At 42.3% G+C, this 17,710-nt stretch overlaps 2 protein-coding genes across 2 annotated transcripts in view; one reads left to right on the top strand and one right to left on the bottom strand.

Annotated features, from left to right (window-relative positions):
* The window catches only part of FZD3 (frizzled class receptor 3), a 65,470-nt gene extending 49,516 nt beyond the window's left edge, over nucleotides 1-15,954 (bottom strand). Inside the window, exons 1-2 of the mRNA XM_052809624.1 lie at nucleotides 15,853-15,954; nucleotides 10,243-10,763 (exon numbers count right to left, since the gene is read on the bottom strand). Coding sequence (XP_052665584.1) covers nucleotides 10,243-10,431 — 189 coding nt within the window. The 5' untranslated portion in view covers nucleotides 10,432-10,763; nucleotides 15,853-15,954. The remainder of the gene's footprint in view (nucleotides 1-10,242; nucleotides 10,764-15,852) is intronic.
* A 197-nt stretch (nucleotides 15,955-16,151) lies between these two features.
* The window catches only part of FBXO16 (F-box protein 16), a 41,502-nt gene continuing 39,943 nt past the window's right edge, over nucleotides 16,152-17,710 (top strand). The window contains exon 1 of the mRNA XM_052809625.1: nucleotides 16,152-16,235. The gene's annotated coding sequence lies outside the window, so the exon portion shown is untranslated. The remainder of the gene's footprint in view (nucleotides 16,236-17,710) is intronic.

Here is a 17,710-nt window from a genome sequence, read left to right as displayed (position 1 = left end):
AGGCTAAACAGACCTCCGGTCTGACTTCGTGTCGCTTTTCTTAGGTTCTTACATTTATCCATCTCCTCCCCAGTTTCAATTCTACTAGCCTGTCTCTCACACCAAATATAGTCTTTAAAAGTGTATTTTATAAAAATGTTATTGTTTTGCAGGTCCAAAGTGTTGCAAGACTGAATAATGAAATCAGTTCAAGAGCACTGGGTTCCTCAACAATTAGGCATATTTTGCAGCCCACAGGCTACTTACCTTCCATACCAGTTTGGTGTTATATGTAGGACAAACACCGGCTCGGTTTCCTCCAGAAAGTCACAAAACCCTGCTGCATTTGCATCTCTTAATGACCAAGATACAAAATGGGGAGTAAGGCAGCAATGCACAAATGAGGCACATGTGAATTTAAGAAGATTGGTCCTTTGAACGTTAAAAACACGCTTTGATGAACTATTCTTCCATACCACAGAACGCAATAACTTCACAGCCAAACAGGAACATCCCATTGATACAAAAATGATTCATATCCACAAAAGCCATCCTAACTTTCTCTAAAATCACCACAAGAAGAAAACTGCAGCCATACCAACAAGAAAAATGGTAAAATTTATGACAACTGCTCCTTGATGCCTAAGTTGTTACTTCATACTTATTCTCCTCTTGTCAGTCTGTTGTGGCTTTCTTTTTGAATCCAACTATCCTATAATTGGAACCATCATCACACACTAGAGAAAGCAAGGAAAACACCACTTCCAAGTGACCAGCAAAATAAAAAGTACACCCTAGTGAAGCCACACAACTTTTAAGTAGTCCACCACTATTTACATCACTGACAACTTTCTACACAAAAAAACACGTTTGGAAAGAATGGCAACTCTAAAGGACAGAAAACTGAAGAGCTTCCAACCTATTATGTCAGCTCACAAGTTATAACTGAGATATCTAAATAAACTTTGTATCAGAAGAGCGTAAGGGGGGAAGAGAGAGGTAGTGCTAGTAACTTGGACTAAACAGAAGTGTTGACTTGATTCTATAGCAGACACGCTAGATCTCTGCCTTACGAGGGACAGAATCTAATGTATGTACGTCCAGAATACAAGGTAGCTATTTCAGTACTAATGTAGCAGAACTATATCATCCAAGTTACACATACTACTAGATATAAGGCTAAGTCTAGTCACTGTAACAACTACTAACCTGTACTACTACAGCATAGAATATATGATATAAACATGTTTTTTGTCCCACAATAGCTGTATCTAAAAGAATCAGCTGGCTGATTTTGATTAAGGAAAAGAAAAAGCATACAAAGATAGGAATGAATGTCTGTACACTTGTGGTAGGTAAGAGGAATGGTAAATAGTAAGACGAATATTCCCTTAATGCTCCCACACAACATTCCTTTGCTTCTGAGTTTACACTTGCAGATATAAAGCTAAAACTGACTATAAAGTACATTGTCACTTAACTATTCAAAATATATTCATGTGTGTTCCACCTTTCCTAATAATTCCTCTTTAAGCCTCCACCAGATGCTACCGAATTAGCCACAATGCAGAGCCATCTGCCTTCATGACCCTGAAAACAAGCCCACTGTGAATAGATGTTGATTAAGATGTAGATCATTCACTTTAAACTGAATCATTACATAAAACTAATGTTTTTTTCATATGCTTGCACTAAACTATTAAGGCTAAACTTCCTTTCCATATTTCCAGTTGAATCATCATTCAGAATTAATCTTTTATTCAAGAAAATATGAACATGGTGACAGAGTTCATCTTCAATGTGCAAGCAGTAGTTTATTGATTTAACAAAAAAACCCCAAACTCTATTCTCTTCATTTTCTCTCTCACTACTAGTCTGCATTTCGAAAATATTCATATGGCATCTTGTTCTCATTAACAAACATAGAAGACTAGAAAACAGTATTTCTGAAATTATTCTCTGGAGAACACCAGGCAAAAGAAAGTAAGGGTTTCTAACACCTGCTATCTAGCTTTACTATTTGAGCACTAATTATCTACATGGAGAAGTTTTAACCCTTGTGTTCTTTGTATTCCTTTTAGAAAGAAGCATCTCTTTAGTACTCTGTTCTTTCATGGTGCTCTGTACAGCATAGCACTATAATACCTTTATCTGGTTTCTTGAAGTGAAATGATACGGCCCCTGGAGGAAAAAGTTGGAGACTCACCATCGTAATTGCTCACATTAAGCAAGCATCCATTCCACCTTAAAATGCTAGTTATAGTTCATATTCCCTTTGATTGTTGTCCTAACATGGACCACATGCTCGGGTATTATCTAGGTCCACAAATCATTCGGTTTGCTGCTGTGGATGTGGGTACCTCCACATTGACAAATACCTTCCCCAGCAAGTCTGTATCTGACAGTCTGATTGTCAGAATTGCAATGCTTTCCCAAACACAAAAAGCTGCAGGCAATGCAGCCAAAAAGTCCATCTTTTGTGCCTCTATTCCTGGACATTATTCTCTTTGGGTTAACTGCTTCAAAAGATTTCTAGCCAAAGACAAGGCTCTTTCCCTTTCTTCCTTATTTAAGCCTCTACCAACTTCAAAGCAGGTACACACGCATAGCTCTATGCTTTATCTGAATGCAAACGATTATCTCACGTGGCTGTTCTTCCTGTCCGAAGGGTCTAAATGCTTCAGTATCCATTGAATATTTAATATTCATTCAGATTATCTTGAAGTTCACTGGACCTTAATGTGAAAAGGATTGAATTGATGGTCCTAATATGACACCATCTAAGGCTATGTTCAAGAAACAGCTTCCTCAGAAGCCTCATTTTACAAAATTGTCAGATCATACTAACTTTTTTATGGATCTCTTTGGGGATGTAACAGTTCTAGTTCTTCTCAAATTGTCCTTACCCACTCAGGATTTCTACCACTTTTGCACAACACTCATGCCCTTTACAGGTCAAGACTGAAACCACAAGCTAATGTGTTTCAAACAGACAAGCCTCAGGTATTCCTAAAGCAAGAACTTCTAAGCAGTGCATTATCAGGCACTCCTTTGCTTTGCCTCTAGTCTACAGAATCATCTTTGCAATTCTAGCTTTGAGACATTCTGGTTTCACAATAAACCAATCTATATCTTTACATGACTATTTCTAAGGTAAAAAGTCAGAGTTGGAATAAGAGAATACAAAGTTAATGAAAGAGTAGGCTTTAATCAGCTGGTGCACAGCTTGCATTCTTATGATCATGTACAGTTCCATTGTTCAGTAGGCATCATAATCTTACACACTAAAGAGAAAATTAATCCTTACTGCAAATTAGTATCTAAGATTAGCGTGCTTACAAAACACCAGCTGATTAAAACCTACTTTTCCATTAGCTTTATATTCTTCTATGAGTTTTGGACGCAGAACTGAAGAATACAGAAAGCCAAGGAAAAGTGCTGAGGTTTAGGAGGATATAGTGCACGGCAAGGCAAAAGAAGATGGGGGGCGGAAAGGAATAAATATCAAATTAAGAGGGGAAGAAGTTAAGTATTTTCCACCCTACATTCTCCCCATCCTTGCTGATGAGCGTGAAAGAAAGAAAGATGCTTCCCACTCGTATCCAAAAAAATCACTCAGAAATAGGAGGAGGAATGGGGCAGCACTACCTCCCAGCTCCAAGGAGGGTAGGAATCATAATTACATAAACCAAGATCAGTGAATTTTGCACACTTGTCCCTGGCCGTTATGCAAATCAAGAACTGAGAGACAATATTCCATGCTGAGTCCAAACTCCAATTATCTGAAATCAGTAGTAATATACACCTGATAGAAAAGCTGTTTGAGAAACACCACTAAACACTTGACCTACCTATACTGGAAAAATGCCTAACTCTTATCCCAGATGCTAAGACCAGGCTGTCTTCTGCTGAGGCCATTTTTAAGCATATTCCAGTTCTTTTCCACTTAAAAAAGACAAAAAAATTAACTAAGACTCCAAAGATCACTGCGGGGAGGAGAAAAAAAATATTGCCACAAAAAAGAAACTGTGCTATATGCACAGAAATACAGTTAGCAAGGGTGTGCAAATCTTGCAGCACGCACTCTGCTCTGCAGCAGGTCAATGGCATTACCCTCTGCAAGAATCAGTACAAGCAAGAAACCACTAGATTTGAAAAAGAGTATGAAAAATCAGGTGTCTTCACATCTGTAGTTGCATATTCTGTGACAAAGTCCATTAACTATTCACTAGCTCTGCTTCTAAATATTCAAAACTCCATGACTGGATAGTTTATTTATATTAATCCAATGATTCCCAGCTGGTGAACCCTGCCACGCTGATGGAGTAGGAGCATATGAGTCAACATTACTCCTCTCCCCTTCCAGCTACCTCCCTCACATGGCAAAAAACCAAATCAACTGCAGGATAACATGATTTCTCTATTTCCCCCTTTGCATCTCCCATCTACACACTAGCCAACCTAGCTATGGTGCATTCATAAGTCCCTACTGCTGCTCTTTTTTGATATGCAAAATGGGAATGGAAGTTGTGAGAGAGTGCAAAGGAATAGCACGTTATCTTGTCTGCCCATATGGTGACTGTATCATCTAATTTCTGGAGCATTTGACTACCAGTATAATCCCAAAAGACAATGCTTCTGTGTTCACCCAGAGGGACCCATTTAGCCCTCAACTATGTCTGGTTCCTGTCCTTTAAAGCCTCTTTGATGCCTAGCATCATTTGTGAGGTTCCATAAAAACCAGGGTAAGAAGAAGGAAGTGCTGGCGGTACATTTAACTGCAAAAAGACTGGCAATCATCATATTAAACCACCTCTCTTCATCAGTGACAAAAAGCTTTAATAGCATGCTCCCAGGCTCCAACAGGCTACCAAGTCACATGTTCTCTGATAAACATATTTGTCTACAAAAATTGCATTAAGGCAGATAAAAACCACTGCTTGCTAGTCTTACGCATAAGCAAATCCTTCAAGGCCAAAGGAATATTAAGTGGAAAAGGGACAGAAGATAATTCTTCATATGGTAGCAATAATAATCCAAGAGATGGGTAAACAAGGTCAGATCCCTCAGGGGGATAGGGGTAATTTAACTTCTCGATTGTCACTGCCTCATTCAGCACACGGTCTATGTAACACAGCAGAACTGTGGCAGCAGCACAGTGCAACATCATCTCAATGTCACACTGTCATCACGAACATATTTAGAGGGAAGTTTTAACAGCACAGCTGAGAGAGACTATGCTAAATGGTTATTGCAATAAAACAACCTGTTAGCAGATTATAGAAAATTTTCAAGATACCTTGCAATACGTTCTACACGACAGCACGGAGCACATAAAAGGAATGACCCCGGAGAGTCAGGCATCGTGAGGCCCCCGCTGTGCACAGCGGCAGCCACTGTGCAGTACTGGAGGGCAGGACAGCTCCCAGCTCCGCGCCCGCCCGGACAGCTCAGCCTGCCCCCAGGCTCCCCAAAATACATGCCCTTTACACCTAGCATCTCCTATCTCCATACTCTACCGTGACTAGTGTGCTAGTCCGTATTAACCAGCATTACTCCTTTTATAAAGAAGCAGATGTAAAATGACTCTCATTTTAGCCTCCGCTATAGCCAAGCGGGTGTTAGCAGAGGTTGGACTAGCCACAACTGGTGTTTTGTCCTCTACCAAAAGGAGTAAGCCCCTTTAGAGATACTTGGGGGTAAAATAACACTCCAGGCCCTTGAACGCAGAAAGCCCTCCCTTCAATCTTCCCGGATTAAAGCAGGCCTTGCTGATGTAGCACAGAAGAAAGCTTAAGGCATTATCTTTCCTAGGAGTAAAGAAAAGCATAGGAACCAGTTACAGTATGGACCAATATATACTAAGAGGGACTCCTGATGTCATAGTCTATTTTTCTTTGTTTAATCAAGATGGTTAATACCAATATTGCTGCAACATAACAAGATGACACTGATGACGTGACTTATTAGCCTTTATTATAATTATGAAGGAATCATAGTAGCATAAAGTCTCAAAAGGGCAACTTACTGATTTTTTGAGTTTTCAGGAATTAACAATAAGTAAGTTTTTAAACAGTTCCTTCAATGAAGTTGAAGTTCAACAGTTCCTTCACTCTTTCTTGTATTGTACTCTATCAGTACAAGCAAGCTGAATTTTTCTTATGGGTTTTATTAGGAACTGTTGTGGAAAAAGTGGTACTGAAAAACTGTGAGAATTACAAGGTTTTTCCCCCCCCATACACAAGATGAATCGGACTGATTCTGCTGCTATATTATTTTATGCTCGCAGCTATTTGGGAGGGCTTGGAGATGAGAGATATTTACCAGAAAATGTCACAATGCAAGTTTTAATAGACTCCATTCAGTTCAAGATTTGAGTGCTCCATCCATTTGACTGCAACATTAAATAATCTCTAAAAAGCCAAATAACAAAAACTTCCTTCTTGCTAAGTACAGATTTAAGGGGCAATCTAGACTAATACAAGGAGTGGAAATATACTTAGGAAAACGTGTGCCTTTTCATTCTTTTTTTCCTGTTCAAACCCCTAAAAAACTGCCATGGAGGCGCAGGCCACTGCATAGTGATTTTAAGCTTGATAATAGCCTTGTTTCCTTGCACGGCCTTCACCATTTTTCATGAAGCATTCCAAAGCAGCCCATAGTTCACTCCCTGACTGAAACCACTGGCCTATGTGCTAATTATATTGGCAGAAGGGAGTACTATACATACACCCACAACACCAATGCACCCATGCTAAGTTTAAGAATGGCTTTGGCATTGAGCTAGTACATGAATTGCAGCAACACAGTGTTTCATGCAAGCTAATTTATGCTATTAAGTTGAGCTTTATACCACAGAGTGCAGAGAAGTAACATTCGCTTCTCAACTGTTTCTATCTCTGTAGCAGAAAGCTACTTTACAAAGATAAGAACAATTACAACAGTTACTCTGACTCAGACTGAAGGTCCATATAATTACTGCTCTGCTTCCAACAGTGGACATAAACAGACTGTTAGTGAAAGTTATATTTTTGACAGTTCTCTGAAATCATTGGTTTAATATGCAACAAAAGCCAGAGAAATTAACATAATGTTGGTCATTACTAGGAAGCTATTAGCAGCAAAAAGTGTGATTTTATTTATAAATAAATCCCTACTGTGCCATTCTCATCTCCACACCTCAGCGAGGACAAGGGTAGAAAAAGGGACAGAGAAAGTTAACTAAAATTATTACAGGAATGAACCAGCTGAATTGCAAGAAGAAAGCCCAAACAGCTGGAACACTTCAATTTGGAGAGGAAAAGCCTGGGGGATAAAACCGAGGTTTCCAAAATCACAAGTGTAACAGAGAGTTTAACTGCAGCACAATATTGCATGATACTGGAACAAAAGGTTATTAAATGAAACTGGCAGGAAACTGGTTTGAAACAGGTTAGAGAATAAGTACTTCTTCACATGGTGGCTAGTGAACTGGTTGACAGTATTATATTCATAAAATAATTTAGAGAAATTCATTGAAAATAGTTGCATTAAATGATACTAAAGGGAACAGGCAGGGAAGTACCCTCTAACATCCATAACTCAGGGACTGTGGATACTGGGGAAGCACCAGAGAAGCAGCCCACAGACAAGAGGTTTGCATCCCTTCCCTAAACAGTACCTCCTCTTGCCATTAGCAGATATGGAACGCTTGGCAAGATGGACCATGAGCCAGACATTTCTTACGTTCCCTAAATGCTCTCCCAGCCTGTGACAATTTCTGCCAAGGGGAAGAGCCTGAGGTGGTTTTTTTCTACCTAGTCACCCTCATTGGCCATTGGCAGCATTATGTTCCAAGCTATGGTCCAGCCTCCTCAAACTTTTTGCATCCACAATACTGTCTATGCGTTTCACAGCTCTACTGCCAGCTATTTGAAGAACCACCTCTTCCTCTTTGTTCTGACTTGGCTTCTAGCAAGTCTACCATCTTGATTTGATGAAGCCTAGTTCCTGCACTGGAAGAGACAGTGTACAGTCAATCCCTATAAACCTTTGCATGCCAATTATGATGGTAGTTGTTGTTGTTGGGTTCGGGGTTTTTTTCCTATTTTAAAAGTAGGCTAAAGGACCCTGCCATAGTCTAACACTCCTCCTATGGGATATGTTCCATAAGCCTGTGGTCATTCTTCCTGTTCTCTGGACCTCTTTCAGTTCAAACACACATTTTTTGAGATAGCTCAGAAATTCACACAACACTCCAGCTATTTGTGAGCCACAGGATTATATAACACCACTGCAATGTCTGGTCTTCATTCCTTTCCTAATTATTCCACATCTGATTTGCCTTTTGGCTTTCTTACTGCTCAGTAAGCTTTCAACTCATATTTCAATAGAGCAAACCATCGTAAATGCAATGAAATAAGCTGACCACCACCACTGATGTGAAGAATATTATTCCCCCCAACACATACATATTTATCACTTTGAATGTCCTCAACAATTTTATGGCTCAATGTATCTCAAACATAGTCTCAATTTACAATAATCTCAATTTACATAATCTCAATCTTTACAATTCTTATTCTGATTTGACCCTAACTAAGTTACTCACAACAGTATCAATAGGCTTTCTCATCTTACTGCTAGTGTTCTCTTCTAGGTCATTTAAGAAAATACAGAACTGCACAGATCCCCAAAGCCTTCCACTGACAATCTGCTTCTCCAACCACCCAGCAAAAACAAAGCCCACTATCTCCACACCTCCACAAGCCAAGTCCCAGAAGTCTTCAATCCAGTTGGTTTCAACAATTCCATTAATATCCTAACTTCCACCTTTCAAAGATGAAATAAACAGTTTGTACACACCTAGTTGTTCACACTGTTATCCTATTAAACTTGCTCACTTGCATTGGCTTCATTTTTCCTCCTTACAGTTAGATCATCAAAGGTCCTCAGAACTTACCAGAACCAATTCTAAAATAGAATTCATTCCTGTTGCTATGTATTTAGTATAATTGAAATCCCTGGCCACATCCAAATGAGCCCTTGAAATGCAAGTCCGTAGTTCTTTCAAACAAAGCAAATTTAAGGGTAGGAGTCTCTATTTTCTTCTTACAGTAAAAAGCCTGTCAAGTCTGGTTCACAACTCTTCCATAGAAAGACTATATAAAGGCTTGGCTTTATATTATTTAACAAGAACAATTAAGTTTTTATATTGTCAGGAAAAGCATTCAAAGATAAAAACATATGATTACTCTTTCTGTTCTCGGTGTACAGCAACACAGATCTACCAGCAAGGATTCCCAAGCACTTCAAAAATACAAATAAACCTAATCTGCACAAATCTCTCATGAAAATTTGAATAGGCTGACAGCTAGACTTGCCTAATATTCTGAATTTCCATCAATTTTAGTCATATCACAGAATACCAAGTAAGGAAACTCCTTAGGCAGGGTGGCAGGATAGAGAACAGACTGAAGTGAACTTAAAAAGTCTTGTATAAACTAGACTACAGATAAAAAGAGAGTAAGCATGTGGTTGAAGCCCCATCGAGAAAGTTCTCCAAAGAAAGGTTAGACAAGTATCAGTGGCAATGTGTCGGTTTTTTAAAAAGGAGAAAATGATTACGTGTAAGTCCAAAGAAGGTTTTGGGGAATAATGGCAACAGTAATAAGGTACCATTATAACAAAGAAAGTGCAAGTCTAAAAGCTTGTCTGCCAGGATATGGAACTGAAACAGGTTAACTAAATTGTGCAGGACAACAGCCTTTCTTGCAGCTGAGAAAAGCAGTACTAATAAATGAGCAATTTCCATTATTTTCATTGTATGTCTTATTATTCTCATTTTCTTCACACTAAATTTTAGGTGAGTAAGAAAAGTCCAAATATTACAAAGCTACCAAAGAATGTAGTCTTCAGAACTGAAAATCTTCTATTCATTGTTCAGTATGCTATTTTTCTGGCATTTAGTTAAGTGACAGACCATTCAAAATATGCATTCTTGATCTGTCTAAATATTTAAAGTAACAGAGTAACATACAAACACATCCAGAGTATTTCACACTCGGTTATACTAAATTAGGCAAATTTTGTAGTCATAGAATATTTTAGTATATATTACAATACATCTTATGCACATGGTATTTGTCTTTTATATTTAAGTTATTAGCAATCTGGATTTTTTCATTTTTTATTTCTAATATAAATGTCTTCCTGGATTTTGTTACCGATTATTTGTCAACTAAAGGCCAAAACCATATATATTGCTGAAAAAAATAGTCTTACCTCCATTGCTAATGCTGCTGTTTGCTGGTCATAATGATTCAGAAGATTAGGCATAAAGGTGGTATTGTAAGGCAGATCCTGGCACATCCGCAAGATGATGGGCTCACAAGAAAATAAACTGTGCCCTCTTGTGTGCCCCACCAAAACATCCAAAAGCCAAAGGTAACAGAACATCCAGCTAACAGCCATCCTTTCACACTGGGAATGGGGCCAGCTATTGAGCCCAGTCAGAAAGCTCTTTCAACTCCTCATGTACCCTCAGGTTTCACTTCAACAGCAATATTTTCAGTCCGTGTTTAAGGTTCTTCACAACTGGAATACTCTTTGTATGCAACATTCTTAGCTCAGTCCAGAAGATGATGTATTTGAGACAGACGTGTGAGAAATCTTGCCTTTTCTTTTCTCAGTATTATATAGCATGTATTAGGTTAAAGTTTTAAATTATTTAACCACATTCCCACACAATTGACCCCATCGTGACAGAATAGCAGTCGAGTTATGTTCTTCTTTTCTTAGGTAACCTAGAATAAAAACAACAACAAACAGAATACAGTAAAACGCCTTGTAACTGACGAAAATATTTTAGCTCTAAATAGCCTGGCAGACAAATTGCTTCAAGTTCTCATGTGCAAGACTAGAGGGTCCCCTGACAAGTTTTAATCCTGGTTTCAGACTATATCTGATGGAAAAAAAGTTGGTATGCTGTAAAACTTTACCCGAAAAGGATAGTGAAAATGGGGAATGTATTTACTATGAAGGAAATATTTTTAGAAAACCCCACACTTCAAATTTAACCATGTGAGCATTACAATTGTTGACCATGCTGAAACCAAGCTATTTATGACTCAGCATCTCCACTGGTACATTCCCATCGATAGCATCTCTTTAGTTGCATGGCCTCGTAACTTCTGCTGAATAATTATAAAACAAAAACAAAACAGTCACCACCACCAATACACAAGTCCCAACTTGCAGGACTGAAGACTACTGTTTTGCCCAACAAGCTACAGTCATGGTTTGGCTACCTGTGTTCAAATATGTAATTTTAGTCTAGTTGTAAACAGCTTTTTTGTTGTCTCTAACCCATTTTACTTGCACACGTATCTCATATCTGCCTCTGTAGAAACCATCATAACAGCTAAGGATAAGCCAGAAGACAGCATTCTTTGACCACCCCTTTCTGCACACACTCTTGAAGACGGAAATTGCAAAGGTAGCTACATATGGTTGCTCTGCCAGTTCCACTCTACCTATAGAGCCAATTTAAACAGCAATCATTCCCCAGGGGTGGATCTGCATTTTCTCAGCACTAAGGGGCTGGAGTGGAACAAGCAGAACAGGGACTCAGCATATTGTGCTCATTGACTGTTGAAACAAACTCTGAAATTGGAGGCTAAAGCATGGAAAAAGTTGACAGTCTTAAGAGTACAAAGAGGCTCTTTTCTTAAAACAATTTTGTCTTACAGCAATGAAATTTGCAAAATTCAGTCTCTAACCAACTGCTTAAAAAAAAAAATGTTAAAAAAGGTAACAGAAATTTAGAAATTTTGTTTGAACCAGAAGACCCCAAGTACTCCATCAATATTCCCAAGAGTAGGCAATCACAAATTTGAACAGACTTCCAATCTTGAGAGAGTAATGTTCTTCCTTCAATACTGAGGAAGAGAAATAAATTCTACACCTCAGAGAGGAAGAAAGTTTTTCCTTTCTCCCTAATGCAAACGTAGTAAGAGATACAAAAGGGTTAATTACCAGACTTCTGCTGCTATCAGTTGATCAAAAAAGTTATGTATGCACGCTTTTGTTTACATAGGCCCATCTTATGGTCAGAAAAATTAAATAGCATAGACCTCTTTAAACCCTCATATACTTTGCGGGTTGGACTAGATAATCTTGAGAGGTTCCTTCCAAGCTAAACAATTCTGTGCTTCTCTTTAAGAGCATGTGAGGCAATGTTTTTGGCTGTAGCTGTTCGAGACAGGCTGGTAAAAACAAACATGCAAATAGGAAAAAGACCAAGATGCTAAACATAACCATGTTAATTTGAGTTCATTGACAACTTGCTTTCACAGGCTGCTTACTCTCTCACAGCTATTGACGGGGAATCTATGTTTGAAGCAGCACTGAAGTACATAAAGAATATAAATAGTAAAACTGTTCCAAACCTAGGAAAAACAAAACATGGCCAAAAAAAAATGCAGAAAAGAGAACTATCTACACCTTAAGTTAGGTGGTAGAACCAGCCGACACAGCTCAAATCACAGTGTCTTGCTTATATTCTGAAGCAAGCAAGTGTTGCTGTGAAGAGCAGTCAACACACTGAATTGAAAAGATCAAAATTAGCCACAATATTTAAAGACATGCTACATCTAACCACACCTGATTTAGTCCAACTTCAAGTTCATATGGCCTTGAAAAGTTATGTCCTTCTGATCTACAGATGCCATTTCTAGATTTATTTTTCAAGAATTTGGTGCCTCTTTCAAAAAAAACCCCAAACCAAAGACCTGCACTATCCCATCTTCCAGGCCAGCATTACAAGGAAATTACAAGTTATAGAGAGACGAAAATCAATTCCTACTTAGTTTTGTACAAGGTGCCTAATCCCCTTTGAATCTGGCCTTTTGATTTTGACATTTTACTAATATTTTCCCAAACTCAGGAAAAGAAGCCTTTTCAGTTCGTTGTCATCTCCAAAACACTGGCTTCAAGCAATTTTTTTCTTCTTCCCAAACACTTTGGCCACCAACTCCAAAAGACTTTATTTAACAACTTCAGTAAAGGCAACTTGTAGTGTGGATTAGGAATTGACTTTTTAGCATGCTCCCTGTAATTCAAGTGCCATTCCAGCAGTGATCGGTAGATAACGCTTCATAAGAGAGGTTCAGAAGCAACATAAGATGAACTGTACTCACACCAGGTATTGTGTTAAAGCTGGAAGCACAAACATTGGACAAACCCAGGTCAGGATCTAGAATCTTGGGAAAAACTCCAAGAACACTTCACACAAATCATCATATTAATGACATTCAAAGCAGAGACTCCAAACAAATCCACCCATCCTCTGACTTCCCCACAACCTCAAACTGAAAAAAACATGCAAAAACCTGGACTCAATAAGCCACGAAAAGTTTTAATTGTGCAAAAAGCAGAAAAAAATTCATCATGTTCTTTCAGGAATTTTCCATTTTATGCTCAAGATCTTATTACAATATAGTATCATAAAGGAAATGAAGATTATATTTACTAGAGCCAGAAAAGAACGCCAAATTATATAGCCTAGTCATGCACTGCCCTTTCACAGGGAAAAAAAAAAAAAAATCTAGGTGAAATTAAGAAAAAAAGACAACCATATCATTGCGAAAGGAGATGAAAGTTTTGCAAACGAGTATATAGATGACCTATTAATTGGTGTAGACAGATGAATGCTGTAATAAGCAATCTTTAGTGTCAAGATAGTTTCTTACCACAGATCCAGTTCCGTATACACTTTGTTAAGCCTCTACATATGAAATTTTGTGGTTATTTTTATATGTATATAAAAACAAAACAAAACACTTTCGATGACACTGGGGATAAAAGAGGAGGAGGGGATACCTACCCATCTACCCCAAGGCACTGCAAAAAAACCTGCAGGCAAAAGGAGTAGGAAACAGCTAGTTTGTTAGTGTGGTTACAGATTTATGTATTAATTATTTATAATCATACGAAGCCCATCCAATTCCTGCTGTAAAGGATAAATTAAGACATGCATAGACGACTATTATAAAGAGTGAAAATCATGAAATTAAAGGGTTGAATCCCAGAAGCGAATATTTTTTTTCGAATAAATTTCAAAGTTACTAAGGGAGCAATGAGAAAAAAAGTCATAAAACTTTAGAAAGAAAGTATGTAGGTGGATTAATTCACAGTTACCTGTCCCAGAGAAATGGGGTGATAAAACGACAAACTAGACTCCTCCTGTACAAGTGAGAAGACAAGAGGAGAATGTCACCTTAGTCATTCCCCGCCCAATTCTGATCATGGAGAAGGGAAAGGAACTCACTCATTGCATACAAGCACTGGCAGCTTTTCCCCAACCCATTCCCACCCACATGAAGGCACAAAAGGAGAATACATTATTCTCTCAACTCCATTTTAATTAGTCAGTGGGAAAGAAACTCCACTGCTGTACTCCCCTGTTTCACTTCTGTTACGTATTAAGGGAGAACCACACCATAAACCTCCAAATCCTCTATTTCAGTTAGGAGACCATGGAGGAAAGAAGGCACATGCTACACACTCCCACTGTTCCATGCTCCTCCTCACTGTACTTCAAGGCAGAATGAAGAAATGCACAGTATCTCCTCTTCCCCTCTCCCTCCGCACAGTGACACCATGACAGTCCCTGCTCCACTCCCCACAGGGAGGACAGAAAGGCAGAAACCCTTTCTGGTGAGATTCTCCATGTATGTGGAGGGACAGGACTAGCATCTCTCTCCATTTGAGTTCATATTGCATGGCAAGCTAAAGGAACTGGAGGGGGAGCTAGCCATCATCCCTGAGGTTGGAAGAGGAGGTAGGGTGCAGACTGAACTAGCATCCCCTTTCCCCTTGAATCCTCACTGTGTTTTATAGGCAAAAGGAACAAGTGCACACATGGGACTAGCATCCTCTTGGATTCCTGCTGCGTTGCAAAGGACAAGGAAGGATATATATGTACATAAGACTAGCACCCCTTCCCTCTGGGTTCCCACTGCATTGCAAAAGGAAAAGGAGAGCGTGTGGATAGAGCTAGCATCCCCCTGGGTCCCTCCTGCACTGCAAAGGGAAAAGGGGGAGGGAGGTGTGCATGGGACTCGCATCCCTTTCCTCCTGGGTCACTGCTACCGCACTGCAACATGAAAGGAGGGAAGCGTGGCACTAGCAACCTCCTGGGTCCCCAGTGCACTGCAGAAGAAAAGGTGCGTGTGTGTGTGGAGGCGGGAACGGCATCCCCTTCTCCTCGGGTCCCCGGTGCACTGCTGGGGGAAAGAAGGGCAGCGCGTCCCCTTCCCTTCGGGATCCACACACAGCAAGGAGAACCGGGGGGAGGGTGCGTCCCTCTCCCCCGGGTCCCCAGCGCACTGTGAGGGGAAGCGGGGAGAGTACCTGGGATTCGCATCCCCTCCCCTTGGGTCCCTAATGGAAAGGGAGGGGAAACGCACGGGACGAGCATCCCCTTCTGCTGGCTCCCCAGCGCACCGGTAGGGACAGGGGGAGCGGGAATGCACGGGACCAGCATCTCCCGGCCCCGAGGCGCTGCTGAGGGAGAGGGGGTGGATCCAGCACCTCCATGTCGTTCAGCGGAGGACAGGACGAGCATCCCCCGTCCTTCGGTCGCCCGCTGCATCGCAGCGGGGGACTTAACCCTCCGCTCCGCTCACTCCCCCGCCCAGAGGACGCTTCATGGCCGCCCCCCCCAGCGCCGTCTCCGGGAGCGGGTGTCTCTGCCCCCGGCGAGCAAGGCGGCCGCTGCGGAGGGGGGGGAGGGAAAAAACCCACATCCCTGAGGGAAACCCCCTGCCCATCTTCACATCCCGCCCCGCTCCGCGCCGCCCGGCGCCCAGGTCCCCGGTCCACCGCCGTTACCTCAGCGCGGGGTCCCGCCGCCGCGGCCCCGCTTCTTCCCCTCAGGTGGCGGCGGAGGCAGCGGCCGCGCCTCCTCGCGCCCGACCCCGCCGCAGCGCCCGCCCCGCCCCGCGCCTCCGCCCCGCCCCCTGGCGCCGTCACGCCCTGCCGCGCCCCGCCCCTCTCCTTCCCGAAGCGAGCGAGCCAATCAGAACAGGTTGCTAGGTAGATCGGAACCTCCGGCCCTTTTGCCTTCCCGGCCCCCCACCCTCCCCAACCCTGCTGGTAGGAGCTGATTGGCTGGCGGCCTTCCGCGGGGGGGGGCGGGCAGCGGTTGCCATAGCGACGTGAAGCGGCCTTGAGGGAGGAGTAGGCCGCGCCGCCCGCGGGCGGGGAGGAGGCAGGTGAGGGGCGGCCCGGCCCGGTGCTGGGGGGCCGCGGGGGTCCCGAGGTTGGGGGGGTGACCGAGGTCTGAGGGGACACGGGGTGAGCGGATCACTGTGGGAGAGCGTGGGGTAGCCGGGGGGGTGCGGCTGCAGCGGGGCACGAGGGGACTAGACGCCGTGGATGGGACATTTGGGGGGGGGGGGGACAAAGGCGGTGTGGCATGGGGAGGGGGTGACAAACGCAGCGGGACACGGTGGGACGGTGGAAAGAGAAGGGAGTACGAACTCCACGGGGTACGCGGAGGGGATAAGAGATGCGATAGGAGGCAGGGAGGGAGTCGGGCGGGAAGATGGCAGACCCCAGCACGGCCCATGCTGTGAGGGAAGGGGGTCTCCGATGCGCCTCCGATGTAGGTATAAATGCTACAGTGGGGGGACACTGAGGCTCAAAGGGCCTGGGGTCTGCCAGCACTGTCAGGCATGGGGCCCGAGGGGATTGCTGCTGCCTTTGGGTCCCGGGAGAGATTTCAGCGTGTGAGTGGAAGGGGTACTTAGAAATATTAATGCTCAAAGGGACAGGGCATAAAGGCATCACGCAAAGAGTACGAACTTGGCAAATGGGTAGAAAAACCACTGGTATCTACGGACACAAGTACTGAGCAGCTGGGGTTTGCGACCGCCTTTTAAAGTGGGGTGGGGAAAGCTATCGGGGTATCACAGGACATGGGGACGCTGGGCAGTGTAACTCTACGTGCTGCAGGACTAGGGAAGTTCTGGTGGACTTTGAGGTAAGAACATCATGGATCATCCAACTGCATAACAGAATATAAATCCAGTGAGGCTTGAGGTAGAAAGGGAAATGCTTTATTCTCTAGGGATAAAAGGGACCCTGCTGTTGTCTTATTTAGGGGAGAAAAGGTGTTAGGGATCAATACTGATAGTTCCTCTGGGTGTAATGTCATTGGGACTATGCAGTGCTGTGACAGCTTCTGGGAGGACGTTGGCCCTGCAGGACACAAGGAGACTGATGTGGAGCAGGAGTGGGAGTCAGCGCTTTTGGTCTCGGAGCAGATCCTGGAGAACATCTGTAGCAAGGACACAGAGGAGAGCAGTCAGGTATTGACACGATCAGGGAGGGGAGATTACTGGGCTTATTGGAGACCATATAGAGTACCAGTCCTTTGGAGCTGAGTAACGCTGTGGGATAAAAGGGTTAGGATAGGATAGTGTAGGGTAGTTCCAGCTGGAAGGGACCTAGAACAATCATCTAGTCCAACTGCCTGACCACTTCTGAGCTGACCAAAAGTTAAAGCATGTTATTAAGGGCATTATCCAAATGCCTCTTAAACACTGACAGGCATGGGTCATCGATCACCTCTCTAGGAAGCCTGTTCCAGTGTTTGACCACCCTTTTGGTAAAGAAATGCTTCTTAATATCTAGTCGGAACCTCACCTGACGCAGCTTTGAGCCATGGTTATGAAGAGAATGGGTA

Source organism: Harpia harpyja, chromosome 15 (genome assembly GCF_026419915.1).
Source record: "Harpia harpyja isolate bHarHar1 chromosome 15, bHarHar1 primary haplotype, whole genome shotgun sequence".
NCBI classification, from domain to species: Eukaryota; Metazoa; Chordata; class Aves; order Accipitriformes; family Accipitridae; genus Harpia; species Harpia harpyja.
Note: the sequence above shows the minus strand (reverse complement) of the source record. Positions and strands in the feature narration are given on the sequence as shown.